We start from the raw sequence: 16,758 nt of genomic DNA on the forward strand, positions 1-16,758 counted from the left end.
AACAAACACCAGTGGGTGTTCTAATCAGAAATATCTAACAAGTTGAATCAGAAGGAAACAGTAGAAAAACACAAAATGAAGGGCATTCTTCACCAGCCTGTACTAGTGACAATGGTAATATCACAGAAGACAGGAGAGACTGAGAAACCAGTCCCTATCACTACCATGACGACTGGATGCAATTTAAGGACCCTAGACTTTTTTTTTCTTGCAAAGAGAATCCTGCAGAGCTGGGGAATCGGAATACCATGGGAAGGTTGTTTATTATCAATATCAGTTATTTTTATTTGATTTTGATAACTGTGCTGACAGTATATAAGTAAATGTAGCTGAGTATGTTGCTCACTGGTACTGTACATGCTCAGTGCTCCTGAGGCCCGGGTTTAATCTCCAGCTACAGAAAAAAAGCATATTCCCAAAATACAAACAAACCCCTGTTTATCTTCATGTATAATCATCTATCTACACACACACACACACACACACACACACACACACACACACACACAAACCACTGTGATTAAAACGTTAGCAGCTTGGGGGTCTGATAAAAAGTTTATTGGAACTTGTTACATGATTTCTAAAATTGGACCAAAATAAAGAAGGAAAGTTAGGAACTAGACAGGTCTCTGGGATTATTTCTTTGTCAGGAGTGTTTGTTTGTGAAAACATACAATCCACATCTCTGATATGTATGCCTTCCTTATACAGACATATTTCAACAAAAAGTTCCTGAAGGGGTGGGAGGAGAGAACCCAAAGAAGTTTGTGAGTTCCCATGAAGCTAGCAACTATGTGGCCCACAGTAGGCCATAGAGACAGGCAAGTGGGTACCCGTGCTGAGATGTACACCAGAGAACAAGGGGCACTGAGCAGGATGCTGGGAGGAAGATGTGCCCTCCTGGGTGGCCCGCCCCAGCACTCCTGCAGAGCTTTACTCAAGGTCTGGTGGGAGCACCCAGGTTCTCAGCCTGGGATGTTGGCCCAGGGGAGCATCACATCCCCAGCTACCCTGAAGCAAATGAGAAAATATAGAGATAGGAATTGTGCTTGTGATGCTGTCAGTGGGATATGCAAATAAAATATATAGGATGGGCCTATCTGCCTAATATTCCTGCCAATTCATTCTCTGGGTGTGATTAAAATGAGCAATAAATTCCTCGAGAGTCTCAGTGGAGTGAAGATCGGGAGAGGAGCTGCGGCTGAGCTGCGGCTGGCATGCGTGCATCCCCCTCAGCTGAATATTCATCATGGGATAGCTCCCCATATTTTTGTTTTATCTGCCATCATGTGCACAGAGATATATTTCTACCTCTCCTTCATCTCTTAGTATCTGAGTACCATGAAAATGGTCTAGGCGTTAAGTATTAAACTCTCCATATACTGAAATCATTCAAAGTGAGATCTAGGCTAACCTCTTCTATGAAGCCTACCCTGCCCATTCTGCCAAGAGGTGGGCAAGCCACATTTTTCTAGAGCCACCTACCACCCCCCAACTCTGTGCATCCCTCCTGAGGCACCTGCCAGTTCTTTCCATAATGGAGCTAAGAATGCCTGACTCTCCCATAGTAGGACAGCAAGCAAGAGACAGTGGCTGGGCCTCTCCACTTCAGGTCTCCTGGGGTTAAAGCAGCTTAGGCCTGGGAACTGTTCAGTAAAGACTCAGAGAGCCCGAGATTTCATTGCAAGAAGTCACTTGATCCAGTTAAGGTGACAGAGATTCTGAGAGCCAGTGACATATTTTAAAAGGAGGAATAAGGTAAAATATTAGGATTATGAATAATTTTAAATATGCAGAAATGACTAATAGTAAGGTAGGAGGGGAGATTTAGTATCACCTTCTGGGCCAAGCAGGTAACACAAATGCCTGGCAGGTGATGACATAATACAGCAGGGACACGGCAGCAGAGTCTATCCCCTAACCCCTTTCTGTTACTGTCCCATTTGCCATTTGGTAATAGATGAAGAAAATCTAATGCTGAAAGTCCTGCATCATTAAATCCACATTTTTGGGAATTCTGGGTTGGCATATAAGACATAGTGGCCATTAAGTTTAGGCAAAAAGGCCACCTATGTAAAGAAATGTGGATATGGTCTCAAAAGAGTTGACAAAGTACTACTGAGGCACATTTTTAAAATCCCAAGACAGCCTTATTTCCTGTGTGTTACTTCCTTCTTTCTTGCCTATTCAGTTTTCCCTGAGGTTTGTTACAGAAGTAGAGAAAGTGCATGTTAAGCACTAGATGTACTCAATAGCTGTTAGGAATAACAACATGAGCAGCACTATACATAGGCAGTAGGCAGGATACTTTCATTGGGATTGGGCTTAGGTGACCGCTCTTGCAGGAAGCCTTTCTTGAATATCATCCCACTGATTCATTGCCTGACTGCCTGTTAGACTGTGAACTCCTGGAGGGACTTACTCATTTGTTTTCTGCTATCTAGCCCACAGTCCAGCACAGATCTGTCATTCATAAATAGGCTAAATAACATTAAATTCTCTTCATCTTATTTCCAAAAGCTTCCATAATCAAACATATGATGTTAATACTCACACATTTTCTATAATGAGTGTAATTTGACTAGAGAATGGTGGGTCAAGGTGGAAGAGGCTTACTGGGTACTAGTGGGGTACAGTGCAGGAGGGACAGAAGGGGAACAAGGTAAGATCAGACCAGTAGTACTCACACCGTGCCGGACAGTCCTGTGTCAACTTGACACAAGCTGGGGTCATCTGAGAGGAGGGGACCTCAATTAAGAAAATGCCTCGCCAGGTGTTGGTGGCGCATGCCTTTAATCCCAGCACTTGGGAGGCAGACAGGCGGATCTCTGTGAGTTCGAGGCCAGCCTGATCTCCAGAGAGAGTGCCAGGATAGGCTCCAACGCTACACAGAGAAACCCTGTCTCGAAAAAGCAAAAAAAAAAAGAGAAGAAAAAGAAAAAAGAAAAAAGAAAAAGAAAAAAAAAAATGCCTCAGTAAGCTGGGCAGTGGTGGTGCACACCTTTAATCTCAGCACTCAGGAGACAGAGGCAGGCAGATCTCTGAGTTCTAGGCCATCCTGGTCTACAGAGAGTTCCATGACAGCCAGGGCTACACAGAGAGACCCTGTCTTGAAAAAACAAAAACCAAATCAAACCAAACCAAATCAAAACAAAAAGATCAGGCTGTAGGTTAGTCTGTTAGGCAGTTTCTTAACTAGTGGTTGATGGAAGAGGGTCCAACCCATTGTGGATGGTGCAATTCTTGGGCTGGTGGTCCTGGATTCTATAAGAAAACAGGTTGAGCCAGCTATGAGGAGCAAGACAATAAGCAGCACCCCTCCATGGCCTCTGCATCAGCTCCTACCTCCAGGCTCCTGCCTGCACTGCTTTTGCTGATGAACTAACTGTTACATGGAACTGTGAGTGAAATAAACTCTTTCCTTCCCACACTAATTTTAGTCATGGTATTTGTTTCATCACATCGATAGAAACCCTAACTAGATACACACATAGACACAACGAGGAGGGAAAGTCTGAGCTGGGACCCCAGTGCCTTCCAAGTCTGAGTCACTGCTATAGATGGCAGGGCCTGAACTCTATTGCTTACTACTGGTAGAGGGAGATGGAGCTCATGTCAAAACAGAACTTTCCCCACAAAAATCTGCCTTAAAGAGCCAGATCTTGCCGTCTGGTGAAAACGAGCCGAGGATTAAGGAGTAAGGAGAGACAGAACAACCAACCCAAAGACAACACAGATGACAGAACAAGAAAGTAGAGACACTGAGGGCACCTGGTCCTAGGCTGATACTATGGCCACCTCCCTTAGGTGATCATATTTTAAGTGGCCTTCAGTACCTCTAAGGACCTGTGCTGACATTAAGATGCTTGTTCACTTTGAAAGAACCTTGGCACGACCAGCACCAGCCCACGTGTTTTGCCAGGTCTAAAGAGGAGGTGATGGGATACAGTTCCTGAGGCTATCTGGAACCAGCAGGGATTTCATCAAGGCAGTGGGAAAGCTGACCTGAATGGTAGTGCAGCTGTTCCTAGGGCACCTTGAATTTAGTAGCTCTTTTTGGTCCCAAGAACCAACTTGGATGGGCTGTGAAAAGCTAGCTACCATTTCTTAACCTATCTCTTAAGAAATTATCCTAAGACAATGACTAAGCATATCAGAGATACCCTCTTGGTGGCTAAGGCTGATTACCAAGTTGTTCCAGCTCTCCTATGAATTTGGCAGGATTACTCTTTTTGCCCTTGTTTGATTTGGTAGGATCCTGTGGTTAGTTCTGGACAGTGAGTTGTAGGAAATAAAGGGCTCTACTTGCAGGCTGAGTAGTCAGCTGTGAGTGTGGCCAATGGTGTAGAGGTCAGAGGGCAATTATGTGGAGTTGGTTACCTCCTTCTACCTTTTACATGGGTTTTAGACATACAACTCAGGTTGTGAGGCTTGTGTGGTAAGTGCCACACTGCCTTCTCTCAACTGAAAACTTAAGACCCTTCAGAGTATACTTTATTCTCCGGCAAGCAACCAGCAACTGGGGGCAGGGTAGGGTGGAGGGAGAGGGTACTGTAAAGGTAGGATCTTAGTGCCCTTGATGAGCAGAGTTTCCCTCATTCCCAGCAACAGTAAACATCTGCACAAGGCAAAATAAGTGTTGTTCAAACCAATGAAATTTTGGATGATTACAGCAGCACAGTTCAGCTTATCCTGATGGATATGTAATCATACATCTGGCTGAACCTTAGGGACTATTCAGTTCAATATTTTCCTTCCCTGGAGCTTCACGGAGGTTTAAGTGAGGAAAGTCATACAGGCAGAGTGATGGAGTAGGGTGAGAACCCAAGTCTTTGCTGTCTCAGAAAGGCAGAGTATCTGCCACTAGGTGGGACCTGTCACACTGAATTATCTCTGTGAACAATACAATGTTGGAAAGAGCAAGGACGAGGGATCAGAAGCCTGGTATTCCAGGCTACATCTGCCACAGAACTCATCAGATGCTCTTGTGGTCAAGTGTTTTAGTTTCATTTTTGATGCTAACTCACTATGGGACAAAGGCAAGCTGCATTGAATTCAGTATCTCCAGGAGTAAAACAAGTAAGCAGGTGCACATTTCAGAAATTTATATCCACGTCTACTGCAGCGGCTGTACCATGCCTCTCAGCAGCTGCCAGGAGGGAAGAGTGTGCTGCATGGGCAACACTTGGGCCATCTTCCCTTCAACCAGAATAGTTCCATTTCTTCCTAATTTATTTGTTTTGCTTTCTTAAGATTTCCCCATCACAGGATCTGAGGACTGTCCTGGTTCCTGCCAGGTCTGAGATTTGTGCTCTGGTTCTTGGATTCTACCCAATTGCTCCCAAATTGTAGATGCAGAGAATGGGCAAAACTGGAGCCTTACTCTTATTTTTCAGGGAGTTTGAAAGTTTGGTTGAGAAAATAACATTAGAATGGAGATGATTCTTACTGAGATTGTGTGGAGAGTAAGGGTGAAGGAGTGACAATTGGAAGGGACGCTGTAGGAGGCTGTAGGGTATGTGAGGCCTGAGGAAATTTTTTTTCTTCCGGTTTTTTGATACAGGGTTTCTCTGTGTAATAGCCCTGGCTGTCCTGGAACTTGCTTTGTAGACCAGCCTGGCCTCCATCTCACAGAGATCCACCTGTCTTTGCCTCCCAAGCACTTGGGAGTAAAAGTATGTGCCATCATCACTCAGCTAGAAACTAATATTTTACTCAAGACTTCATTTGGTTAGTACCTTCTGCTGAAAAGAAGCTGGGAGGCTGTCGCCTTAAAAATAAATATGACTGTTAATTTTCAGAAGCCACAAAAGGCTTGGGCCTCTTCCTCTCCATGTTTATGACAGGAAATCTCCCTATTCTTGGTAAGACCAGAGCTGGATGTGAATCTAAATAGACAATAACCATCAAGGGTTGGCTTAGTGATGCATGCCTGCAATCCCAGCACTCAGCCAGTCTGCAGACAACAGATTCCATATGCTAGAAAGAGAACAATACAAAGGTCAGAAAGCCAGGTGTTCTGGGCTCATTCCTTCATGGAACCATATATACACACACGCAGGCATGCACACATACATATCTATATCTACCACCAGTGATCAACTGCATTTGCTTCAGTCTTGATAACTTACTCTGGGAGTGCCAGCCTGTCTATGTAGTAAGACAAGTTGCCAGAAAATAAAAGATCACTTAAGTGCTTTTGGTGTGGAAAGTGAAGTAATTGAAAAAGTGGAAGGTTATGGGCTGGAGAGATGGCTCAGAGCGCTGGCTGTTATTCCAGAGGACCTGGGTTCTGTTCCTGACACCCATGTGGCCGCTAACAACTGTCTGAACTCTGGTTCCAGGGGATCTAATGCCCTCTTCCAGATACTGCATGCACATCACACACACACACACACACACACACACACACACACACACACACACACAAAACAATCCCCTCCAAAAACAAAACAAAATGAAACAAAACAAAAACCAAAAGAGTGGAAGGTTAAATGACGCATATGTATCCACAGCCTCCTCTCTTTACTCACCTTGGTCTCGGAAGTTTTCAGAAGCTTCATAACTTCCCCTTCCCGGGCATAATCCAACGGTGTGTGTCCCATCTCATTCCTCTGAAGGGGGTTGGCTCCTGTCAGGAAGAAAAGGATGAAAGTTCAGGGGCTATATGAATGATTAGCGGGTCCTCAGTATTCACCCACAGGTGGCTTGGGAGCCTCAATTTCAGTATGAATCCCCATGGAAATTTATGAGATTATAAAATGACAGCAAAACATACTAAGTTACTCTGGAAGGAGAGAATATGTGGCCCTCCCTGATGGAGGTCAGGATACTAGGGCCTTCATATATATGTATATGTAGCTAAACATGCTAATACAACTCAGCAAATAAATTCATAGATCTATACACACAACACAAATATTCATGTCTATACATACATACATTCATTAAAATGTTCAGATTTTCCAATATAACTGCATATAAAGGAACACAAAGCCATATAGAGAGTTCCTTTCTAAAACAGAATAGTAACTGAAAGGCCCTGGTACTTGCTATGTAGAGTAGGCTTGCCTCAAACTCAAAGCAACCCTTCTATCTCAGCCTCCTAAATGGGGTTACAGGTGTGACTCACTACACCCAGCTCTTCTCTTTCCTGCCAGCCAGAGTCAGCCAAGTCCTCTGGAAGGGTGTGAACATCTCAGGACTGTGGCTCTGCCCTGCTAGCTGATGACGAGGGTGTGTATGTTCTGATGACTGGAGGAAAAAGGTTAGCTGAGAGCCACACGACTACCTTCTAAGTGCTGGCACAGACATGGAAACTGGATCAAGCATGGCCATTAGCTTCGGGCCTATTGTTTTGAGCCAAGAGTCCACCCTAGCCCTAGGTTTTCCTAACTCCAATTCTCCACACCCTCAACAGAGTGGCAATGATGCACCACTGCTGAAATCCCTCCAGTGGACCTTCATGGTCCACAGCACCAAGTATAGCCAGCCTCCTTAGTGAGGGGGCTGTTTCAACAGGAGGGATCTTCCTAGTTCAACACTGGTATTTACTGAGTGTCTCCCGAATAGCCCGGCTGAATGAGATGTGTGTTACCAGCACTACTAAGCTTCTAGTCTTTTAAGAACCCAGAGGCTCACACAGAGCCTCATTCTTTCTTTTAGATCAGTTGGCACTCACTGGGCACTGCATACCAGTAGCTCTATGTATGCAGGAATGCCGGGGCTAATGAGCAAGTTTCTTTATATACTTTTTTTTCAAGATTTATTTGAGCGCACACGTGTGTGTGTGTGTGTGTGTGTGTGTGTGTGTGTGTGTGTGTGTGTGTGTGTGTGTGTGTGTGTGTGTGTGCGTGTAGGTACCTACAGAGGTCAGAGGCATAGGAGCTGGAGTTACATTGTTGTGAGCTGCCTGATGTGTCTGCTGAATTGAAAGCATGCACTCCTAACCCAGGAGCTCCCTCCAGCCCTTCCCCACATACTTACCACATACTTACTTTGTTTTTGGTTTTAGAGAAGAGCTGGCCTTAAGCTCGCTATATAGCCCACCCCATCCCTGAACTTGACGGAGCTACCCCTGCCTTGTTATCCTGAGTGCGGGGTTTTTTTTTTAAATTCCTCCTTACTGTTCTGTGGTAACTGGTAATCTGGCCATTGACTTCTTTGAGTTTTTTAAGACCTCTTTTCAAACCCTCCCCTCATTTCTGTGACCAGTCTGTCTGTCTCTTTTGCAGACATCTTTTCCTATTTTTAGGAACAGGTATCCTTTGAGTTTGAGTCAAGCACAAACTCAGCTCTTCAAGAGCTTATGGGGACATGATGAGCTCATGACAGTGACACAGGTCGAGATTGCCTCTGTGCTGAAGGACAGGCAGACAAGAACCACAGAGTTAAAGAAGGAATAGATCATTTGGGGCTTATTGTCTTGGCATGGCCCTGCTTTCTGGGTGCTGGGCACTGAATGGGATCCTGCAAGGTCCAAGGGGCCAGTGCCAGGCAGCATCTTTCTCATTCCCATAGCACAGCTAGGCCAGGAGCCTCAAAGGAGTAATGGAGAGGCCTCTTTTCTCTGGCTGCCATGAGGGGAGTTCTGCTATTAGTTATGTGCTCTGCAGAGTGGGGATTAGATCTCCAGGACGGAGAGGAACTAGGGAAGGGAGGAGGCATGGGCAGAGAGGGGAGGAGGGAGAGAAGGTGAGAGAAGAAGGAAGTGGAAGAAGAGAGGAGAGGATGAGATTAGCTACTTCAAACAAGTGCTGTCAGTGATCTATATTTGCTTACAGAATGAAAAATGTGTGCCATAAACATTGGCCACTGAGTAATTTCTAGCAGGAGTCATGTCACTTCTCATAAAGCATGGGGTGGGGACAGGTAGGACATGTCTGCACCTGGGCCAGCCAGCTCAGGGGCTTCCTTTTATAGTGGTGCTTGCTGGGCCTTGGCTCCAGTCCAGGAGACTCTCAGGTCAGGCTACTCGCCAGGGGAAACCAGCTGGGTTCTCCAAGGTTCTGGAGCCTCAGGGCAGCATATCTGCCCTACTTTAGAAAGGCTGAGGGGGCACCTGGATAATGTCCATCCAATATTACTCCCCCAGACTCCTACCCTCCCTCCAACTTGACTAATTGCTCTAATAATTGATAGAACCTGACTTCTACCACTGATCGATTTCACCTTCACGACCAACGGCCACAAACCATTACACTCCAATAAATAACCATGCTGGGCTTCACCCGGCTGCCCTCTCGGGGGCATCAGGATGGCCCGTGCCCTGGCCTGACCTCCGCTTGCCTCCCACCCAGGGCCCCTCCAGGCCAAGCAGCTGGTCTAGAGGGCCAGGCCTCTGGGAGCAAGTGAGAGGGCTGGAAGGAGGTGGGAGCACTAATCGCAGGCCATCCGTCACCTCCCACTGGCTGTCTGGGGCTGGGGCAAACACCTGGAGCACCCTAGGCAGTGTGGTGCAGGACCCCCTCCTTCCTCTCCTGCTTCAGATTAGTTGTCCCAGCTTATAATATTTGATAAATAGCAGCCTGGCTTCCTGGCAGCGCGGCTGCGGCTGTGCCTGCCCGCTACAGCTGTGGAAGGTCACTCATTGGGGAAATATGTTTCTGTCAGTGGTATTGAAAAAAGTTTAGTGGAGTGACAGGCCTCAATTTTTCAAATTTTATTAACTCCATCCTCTTAACCATTTGTCTTGAATTCCTTCAGATTCTGGGGGATCTGTCAATAAGGATCGGGCCCAGAAAGTAGGGTAGGGGTGGTTGGGTGGGTAAGGAGCTGGTGCTGGTTGGTGCTGCTGTGACTGGCTGAGATCTCTTTACCCAGGTAGGTGAAGATAATGGAAGGGGGTTGCTGGTGGGAGAGGCCTGGCTCATTGGTGCCTAGGGAGCCTACTGCTCTTCTCAGGTCAGCATCTGCCTTTGATTTGACATAATCACACATGCTCCAAATGTGAAAACACCCTCATATGAGTTCTTCTAATTCCCAAGAAGTTATTTCTATTGCATCTAGAATAGGTGGTCCCCTGGCTCCACTGACTTCATCTTTTAAGACTGAATTTGTCTTCTCCAAGAAGGCTTTCTTATTCCCTCCCACAGACTGTTTGGGACTGGAGAAGAACTCAGCAAAAGCTGGCACCACCCTCTATACTCTATAGCCTTCTGCTTACCTTCATGCAAGAAAGAATTCTGTTAAAGGATATCACTATTCATGTTATCTACCTCCTTGCTATACACCAGTGGGGGCCCAGCACTGATGCTTATTCATATTTGCCAGAAAAAAAAAAAAAGAAACAACCAAAAAACTGTCTTCTCCTCAGGAGCTATCTTTTGAGGCCCGAGAGAACATGTCAGTTGTTCTCCTATCTGTTGGAAAAGCCTTCCTGACAGCAAGTGTGTGAGCATGCCCTTGTTCCTGTAAGGGAGAGCCCCTACACTCATTGCTGGTCCCAGATGCCTCTCCATCTGTAGATGAGAAAAGGAAAAGCACTTCCCCTCCTAGCTGGGAGCAGGAGGAATACCGCCTGCTGGCTGGGCACTTCTCCACTACCCTGGTGGTGACTGCTGCCCTGCCTACTTCTATGGGTTTTATAAAGACTGAATGAGACAGAAAGTTTGAATATGGTCAGGAAAAAAAAAATTACAGTGATATCTGCAAAAGCGTTCTCATCCACTCTTCCTTTTTCACATTTACCTCTGCTCCTCTGCTCCCTTTGTCCTGACGTTCATGATCCTGGCAGTCTCTTTCCTGTCTCCAGTGAGAGAGAGGCTTTGATGAGTATTAGAGATGACCCTCCATGATTAGAGGTACCCATGTAGACTAGAATTTTGGGTGGTAAACTTCCTATCAAGGAAGCATTCAGAAAGATGGTGGAACAAGGTGTGTGCCTTCCCTGACACCACCCTTATTCTGGCATTGTATTTGTGCAGTTCCTTCTGCCGAGAGCCCTGTTCCATGTCTTCATAATTACCTACATCCTACATTCTTCAAGGCCAGTGGTCAGGAATCCCCCCTCTGGGTTCTTGTTCTCCTCATTCTCCTTTCTGGTCATGGCCTGCCACATTTCAGTTGTTACAGTCAGTCTCCTTAACTCCAGACCCTTACTAACTCTTCTCTGCGTTCCCAGAGGCTGACATCTAAGAGGCTTGTTGAGAGTGACAAAGGATGAACAGTGGAAGGGCAAGAGAGTCCTGTCTCCTGAGGCCTCATCTGGAGTATCTTCCATTAGACATATACCCTTAGAGACGTGCAGCCCCTTAACCAAGAATGTATCCCATGCTGCATCTTCTGCTGACTACACCCAAGGATTTAATCCTTAGCAGGTTGGTGAAGGAAGCAGGGGAGGTTTTGTTTTTTTTCACTTTACAGATTGCCTGGGTCTGGCAGAAGAGTAAGAGCAGGGACACAGGCTAACATTTGCTCGGCATACAGTCTTTACATACTGTGCCTGAATAATTCATCACATGAAGAGAAAACAGGCTCAGAATTGAAATAATTTGCCCCATGGTCATACAGCAGGAAAACAGTGAAGCTAAGATTTAAAACAGGGGTTCATTTCTCTTTCATAAATGTTTGAAATGTTACATTTTTTTTTTTTAAGATGCAAGCTTTGCTCCCCCAGCCCACCTCAAAGTGCCACCAAAGGCCTGATGACTCAAAACGACAGAACATCTTTTTCCCCTTTCCCTTCCAATATGCTTAGATGCTCCAGGTCCAACCAAGACAGAGGAGTTTCTCATCTTGGGGTGGAGGCAGACATCTCTATAGAATGCGTAAGGCAAAGCATTTCCTCTCTTCCCATTTAGGGTTTCCGGTCTAGGGCAAAGGAAATGTTGAGCCATACTATCTCAACTTCCTGGACAGCACCCAGAAACCTTTCCCTAGATAGACAGCCGAGGGGCTCCACAGCCGTCAGAAGTTTGACAGACAGAAAGCTACCTCCTTGTGGCCTCATTCACACACTCCATGAAGTCCCACAGCACAAATAGGCCAAGGACTGGCACACAGTGAAAGCAGCAGGCCTTATTTTCCAACAGAACCCAGACTGGAGGGAGATGGACAAGAGAGAAACTGACACTGTTGGATGGAGGAGTGAAGAGATGGGTTGGCCTCCTCCCCTCATGCAACATGGGTCTGGGGAGCTGGGAAACCACAGTCCCAGCTGAGAGGAGCAGAGGACAAACTCAGAAGGTAAAGATAATCTGCCGCCAAGCTTGATTACCTGAGTTTGAGCCCAGGGACTTATATGAGAGAACCAACTGTCACAAACTGTCCTCTGTCCTCCCATGCATGCTGTAGCATGTGCAGTGCATGCATGTACACACACACTGTAAAATAAATACACGCAGTGAAAAAAATAAATAGCCTTTGAGTCATTTTCTTTTTTTGAGTCATTAAAGTACTTAACCCGCCATAAACTTTACAGATTGCCTCATCTTCAGAATCAAACAGATTAGTAAAGGGTACTTTCTGAACCTCTAGAAAGAGAAGTGGGGTGACTGTTGAGCAACTGATAGTCTGTATTAATTATATGAGACTAACCTCTTTTTCTGTATGAGGACCACCTGTGAGCTCAGTCAGGTAGTTAGGGCAAAGGGTGACTTCATCAGACATTTGATGGGATGTCTCAGGAAAACCCTGTGCTCACAGAAGAGGCTGGATGCCAGTAACATATGGAATGTCAGTCAGTGACTGACGACAACCAGACCCCAGGGGGATAGGGTAAAAGACAGGCCAGAAAAGTTTCCAATGACACTAAGTGGGTTTGGTCGTGTTCAGCATGTTTATTTCTGATATGGACATCATGGGGTTGGGCTACTCATTAAATCTGCAGATGTAATTAGGGTGAGAAGGGCACCTAATACAGCCGACAGAAGATTGACACTAAGAGGTAAAGTATAAATGAGGAGTCATAGGTTTTGGAAGAGAGACAAAGTAGAGAGATTGTTCTGGGAAATAAAACTAGCATAGAAAAGGGTTTAGAAGCCACATGAGAAAAAAGGAACTGGTTGGTGGTTTGGGCTGGAGGAAAAAAAAAGTTTGGAAGAGCATGTCTGCTACCATGTAGAACTGGGAGGTTAATAATAAGACCCTTGGATGCATTCCATGGCTGACTGCTAAGCATCAGAAATTTGAAGGCAGAATATGGTTCAGCAAAGTTTCCCAGCACCAGAAGTGCTCATGTACCAAATGGGTAGCTACTTGGTATAAGTGCACTGCTGAAATGTCATTCACAGTTTTGTTTTTTGTTTTTTTTTTAAGATTTATTTTTATATGAATGGGTATTTTCTTTGCATGTATGTCTATACACTACTTGTGTACCTGGTGCTTATGAAGGCCATTTTCCTCTGAAAATGGAGTTGTAGATTGGTGTGAGCCAGCATGTGGGTGTTGGAACTCAAACCTTGGATCTCTGCAAGAGTAGCAAGTGACCTTAATTACTGAGCCATCTTCCTAGTCAGCACCTATTTTTCAATGTTAACTGCTAATTTCTCTATATATTCGCTCATTCATTCAAAGACACTTCCTGAGAGCCTTTTATACATCTATCAGTTGCTAGGTATGAGGGATCCAAGTGAGTAAGAAGATGCCGTTTCTGCTCCGAGGGAGCTCCTGATCCTGCAGGGAGGAGAGGGGACACACCTGTCTTCAACAGTAGCATGAGTCTTGACTGCAAGACCCAGTACAAGGAAAGTACAGATTAAGTCAAAGAGTTCTGGTGGAAATTCTCACACATTTGGCTGCCAAATTCCCCAAGTACCTTAATCAGGACCAAATCACTCACCGAAACTCACCACACTGTCTGTGGGAATAGAGGCACACAGTGAAACAGAATTTGTGAAATTTTGTGCTTGATATTTTGCTCTTACAGCTTGAGTTGTGGTCTTTGGCTGAGACTTGTTTATGTACCTACAGCTTGTCTTACAAGTGGCTGTGGTGTCAGGGTGAAGTGATTTAGCCAGCAGGGCTACCCAACTCTCCATTTCTTACCCACCCTATGGGGACTGCTTCAGCACAGACATAAACATGCTCCTGCCGTTACCTTATTGCACTCGTCACATGGGGAGGCTAGAAGGCTTGATTCAGGGATATGATTGGATTTTAAATCCCAGTCTCACAGGATTTTAATTACTGGTCTGGGGCAGCAGGGATAGGCGCTGGCTGCCTTTGGATGGAGGAGGTCGATACACCAGTCCACAACATATTGAGCCACAATGCCTGCAGACTCTATTGCTCTATTTAATCATCTTTTGCAAAATTTACAGTGGAACAGGAGGGATCAATACGGAATTTATCACATTCTCTTGTAAATATGAGCCAGGAAAGAGTTCCAGGCAGTTTGTTACTGAGTGGGAGGGAACATGTCTGTGTACAGCTGGGCATTAGGAGATGAGACAAAATCCATACTTCTTGGCATAAGCTACAGACACTCAGCCAAGTTCCTCTTAAGCCTGAAGGCGAGTTCAAGGGGAAGAACGCTGACCCACTCAACCTACCAATCAGCCAATCAACATTCCAGTACCTACTTTATCCTGGAGAAACTCTGGGGCTGTTGACTGTGGAATTTGACTGTTGACATCATAATCAAGATATAATACAGTGATCCTGTCATTTCAGGGGGTTAACCTGTGCAAGTTCCCAAGCAGTCTGGTACCCTTTTTACACACATGGGTGTGTACCTTGTGGTAATGTTAGTTATTATAAGAGATATAAGCCTTGGCATGTAGTGAGATTTCAATGAGTGACAGCTACTGTTATGTTTCCTCTAACTGCCATCACTAAGCAGTCCTTCCTAGCGGCAGGTGCCACCTATGAACATGCATGGATCTGGGTGGTGAGCAGGGAGCTAGCTGGCTACCTTACTTTCAAAGCAGACAGAAGAGGGACTGGGTAGTCTTCCTTCTTTAATAACCTGACCAGGGCTACTGATGGCAGAATCTGTGGAGCCAAGAGAAGGGGCGCAAGGAGGGGATGTACAGGGATCTGTTTTTCAAATCTTTAACTGTGATCTTTAAAATCTGTACATTTTAAGCTTTCTCAAACTGCTGTGGGGGAAGAGGGTGAGAAGTGAGTCTCCTCATGTAAGCACACCAGGGAAAGACTGAGAGATGATGTAAGGAGTGGCCTCTTGAAGGCTAAGCAGATTTGGATAGCTGAAGAAGTAGGAAAGGGCTTCCCATAGGGAAAAGTGAATGAGGAGGCTTAGAGAAGGAAAGACTACGAGGGTATGAGTGGTTTAGCAGGTCCTTAAAGACAATGCCTGTCTATTTCCCAGATATCTTCCTGTGGGTCCAGCAGGTACTGGTCCCAGTCTCAATGCAAACCATCACCCCACATCTTAGAGAGAGAGAGAGAGTGGCAGAAGACTCATGGTGGATTGCAGAGTACAAGGATGCAGGGTGAGACATCTGGGTTGACCTTGGAGCTGCTGAGAACTGCTAAAGGTTTTAGAGCAGGGGAGTCCACAGTTTTGCAGGGCTGAGGGTGAGTTGAAGGAGACCCTGGAGGACAGGAGGGCAACAATGAGGTTTCGATAGTGCTGTCAGCTCTCTAGGGTAGGAACTAAGGGCAAGTGGGGACACAGGAGAGATGGATCTGAGAGGAAATTCTCAGACAGACAGGGCTTGTTAAACACTGAGGCAGAAGGCACCAGACTCATTTATAATGCTTTCTTGTTGAAGCTGGGAGATGGTGACAATGTCATTCACCAAGCATGGATGGTGGAAGACAGTGTGAGGAGGGCAGGTTTGGACATGCGCATGAATTGTTTACAGAATATTAACATCAGCAGAGCTACTGGCAACATGAAAATGCCTTGTTTGTTCTGAGGAAATATGCAGGCCAGTGAGGTCAGGAGAGAAGGTGAATAACCAAAGGAATGATCGCCCCAACACAAAGCACATGTAGAGCCAGTCAAGCAAAAGGCAAGTCTCCTGCCTCAGACTCCAGCTCACTGCAAACTTGTGGGACTTTGTACATGTAGATAATGCTTTGAGTAGCATGTGATGGCACCGGGGCCCAGAAGCTCAGCTCATTTTTTTTTTTAATTTTACACAAGTTTTCTAAAGTTATGGGTTTCAGACTAGCCCTACCCTCACCCCCCTCAATCTAACACATTATCCCAAAGGTGTCAGCCTGTTCTGGATAAAGCAGAGCTCAGAGCAGACTATATAAGAGCCTGGGTCCCTTAGGCTTTGTCAGCCTTGGCTCCCCTCCCCTCCCCCTCTTGCAAATAACAGCTGAGACTGAGGAAGCCAAGCTCAGGTCTAGGCTAAATTCAGCAGTTGTAATTATACTGCTGACGTTTGTAGCAGAGCCACAGTCTGCAGGAGGCGGCATCTTTTGTTTATGTACTAAAACCACATCATCTTCAAACATGCTAATCTCATGTCTGCTTTCATCTAACAACATTGGAGGAGGCTGAGGAAAGGGCACACAATGCCCACACATCTGGCTAATTCAGTTAGAAGGCCAATCAATCTTGATGGGTTGTCTATAAAACACTGCTCACCCCAAAGGGCTGAACTGACCAGATGTTTAAGCGTCTGTTGACCAATCCCAGCTGATGTCCATAGCAGTGGGGAGAAGGCTTCCACTCCCAAACCTGTTCCCTAAAGCTCAGTCCAGACTTTTGCTTTGAAAAGCATCAGCAGTTAAAGCAATGGCTGGAGCTGGCTGGGGTGGCTCTTGCCTGTCATCTCAGCACTGGAAAGACTGAGGCAGGAGGACTGATATAAGTCTGAACCAGCCTAGGCTAGACAT

At 45.7% G+C, this 16,758-nt stretch overlaps 1 protein-coding gene across 4 annotated transcripts in view; it reads right to left on the reverse strand.

The window, feature by feature from the left end:
• The window catches only part of Clpb (caseinolytic mitochondrial matrix peptidase chaperone subunit B), a 124,317-nt gene that overhangs the window by 28,796 nt on the left and 78,763 nt on the right, over window positions 1-16,758 (reverse strand). For all 4 annotated transcript variants that reach the window (XM_027407843.2, XM_027407840.2, XM_027407844.1 and 1 more), the window contains one exon: window positions 6,534-6,631. In XM_027407843.2, coding sequence (XP_027263644.1) covers window positions 6,534-6,631 — 98 coding nt within the window. The remainder of the gene's footprint in view (window positions 1-6,533; window positions 6,632-16,758) is intronic.

This window comes from Cricetulus griseus, chromosome 3 (genome assembly GCF_003668045.3).
Source record: "Cricetulus griseus strain 17A/GY chromosome 3, alternate assembly CriGri-PICRH-1.0, whole genome shotgun sequence".
NCBI classification, from domain to species: domain Eukaryota; kingdom Metazoa; phylum Chordata; class Mammalia; order Rodentia; family Cricetidae; genus Cricetulus; species Cricetulus griseus.